Source organism: Rhagoletis pomonella, unplaced genomic scaffold (genome assembly GCF_013731165.1).
Source record: "Rhagoletis pomonella isolate Grant_MI unplaced genomic scaffold, Rhpom_1.0 Rhpom_scaffold_29954, whole genome shotgun sequence".
NCBI lineage: Eukaryota > Metazoa > Arthropoda > Insecta > Diptera > Tephritidae > Rhagoletis > Rhagoletis pomonella.
Window position 1 is genome coordinate 1 of NW_023488372.1, and position 1,157 is coordinate 1,157.

General features: G+C 36.9%; 1 protein-coding gene across 1 annotated transcript; it reads left to right on the top strand.

The window, feature by feature from the left end:
- Positions 1–165: 165 nt before the first annotated feature.
- LOC118732836 (prolyl 4-hydroxylase subunit alpha-2-like) lies at positions 166–1,143 on the top strand (the record flags this gene model as incomplete). The annotated part of the gene is made up of 3 exons (XM_036461944.1): positions 166–320; positions 563–719; positions 896–1,143. Coding segments are annotated over 3 exons (560 nt in total), but the record flags the coding sequence as incomplete, so codon positions are not given.
- Positions 1,144–1,157: the final 14 nt, after the last annotated feature.

Below are 1,157 nucleotides of genomic sequence, written 5' to 3' on the forward strand. Positions count from 1 at the left end.
TTTATTTTATTTTATTTTATTTTATTTTATTTTATTTTATTTTATTTCTTTTTATTTTTTTTTCATTTTTCTTTCATTTCTTATTTAATTTTTTTTTTTTCTTTTTTTTCTTTTATATTATTCCATTTTGTTGTATCCTTTTTCTTGTCTTTTGAATACCTCCAGCAAAACGGAGCAAATCAAAACTATCAACGATGTGGCTCTCACCGATGTGCCTAAATATGTAAACAATCCCTTGAATGCGCTGACAATGCTTAAACGATTTACCTCCGATTGGCATATTTTGCAACAATACGCACACAACGTTAACAACACGAAAAGTGAGTATCCGTATTGCCAGTTGAGCATTCTGACATGCCTGCAATTCATGTCTACAACGATTGCCAATCAATGCCAATGTGAGACGGGAATTCCCTTCCAGCCTCATATATAATCACAGTCAATGCTGCATGTCAATATGAGTCACGTGCATCCATATATATGTACATACATACATACATACAAAGGAATTTATTATCATTGAAAGTACTGTTTGTTATTCCTTACTCATCCATGCCTATAGAAATCGTCCAAAATCTCACAAATACTAGAAAGTCATTAAAATTCCCGAGCGAAAGTGATTTCGATGAGGCAGCCGGCAATCTACTGCGTATTCAAGGAATTTACCAACTGCAGCCGGAGGGTCTAGCAATGGGCGAAGTTAGTGGTGTGAAATTGGGGTAAGACATCTTGCAAGGACCTTAACATTGAATATTCTATTAAGAAGTAAAAAAAAAACGGATAAATCGCGGCTTAAGGCACTACATACACGTACATACATTCGTATATAATTTCTCTGAGCAGGACTGCTGGTTTCTCATACTTACTTTTGATGCTTTATTTCATGTTCCCGCAGCTCAACAATGTCCTGGAGCGATTGTCTGGAAATTGGCCGCAAATCAGTACAAAAAGGGGATTTTATGATTGCGAAATTTTGGATTGAGGCGGCATTGGGAAAGCTGCCTAGTGAGGGAACAAAATCAACGATAATGAGCGCAAATGCTTCGAAAGAGATGCCTACTATAAATGGCGTTGGCAGTAGTGTGATAGAGAAAGCGCGCTTAGAGATTATGGAAGCGCTGGTGACAACCGAATTTCGTATGGGTGAGTACGTCTAA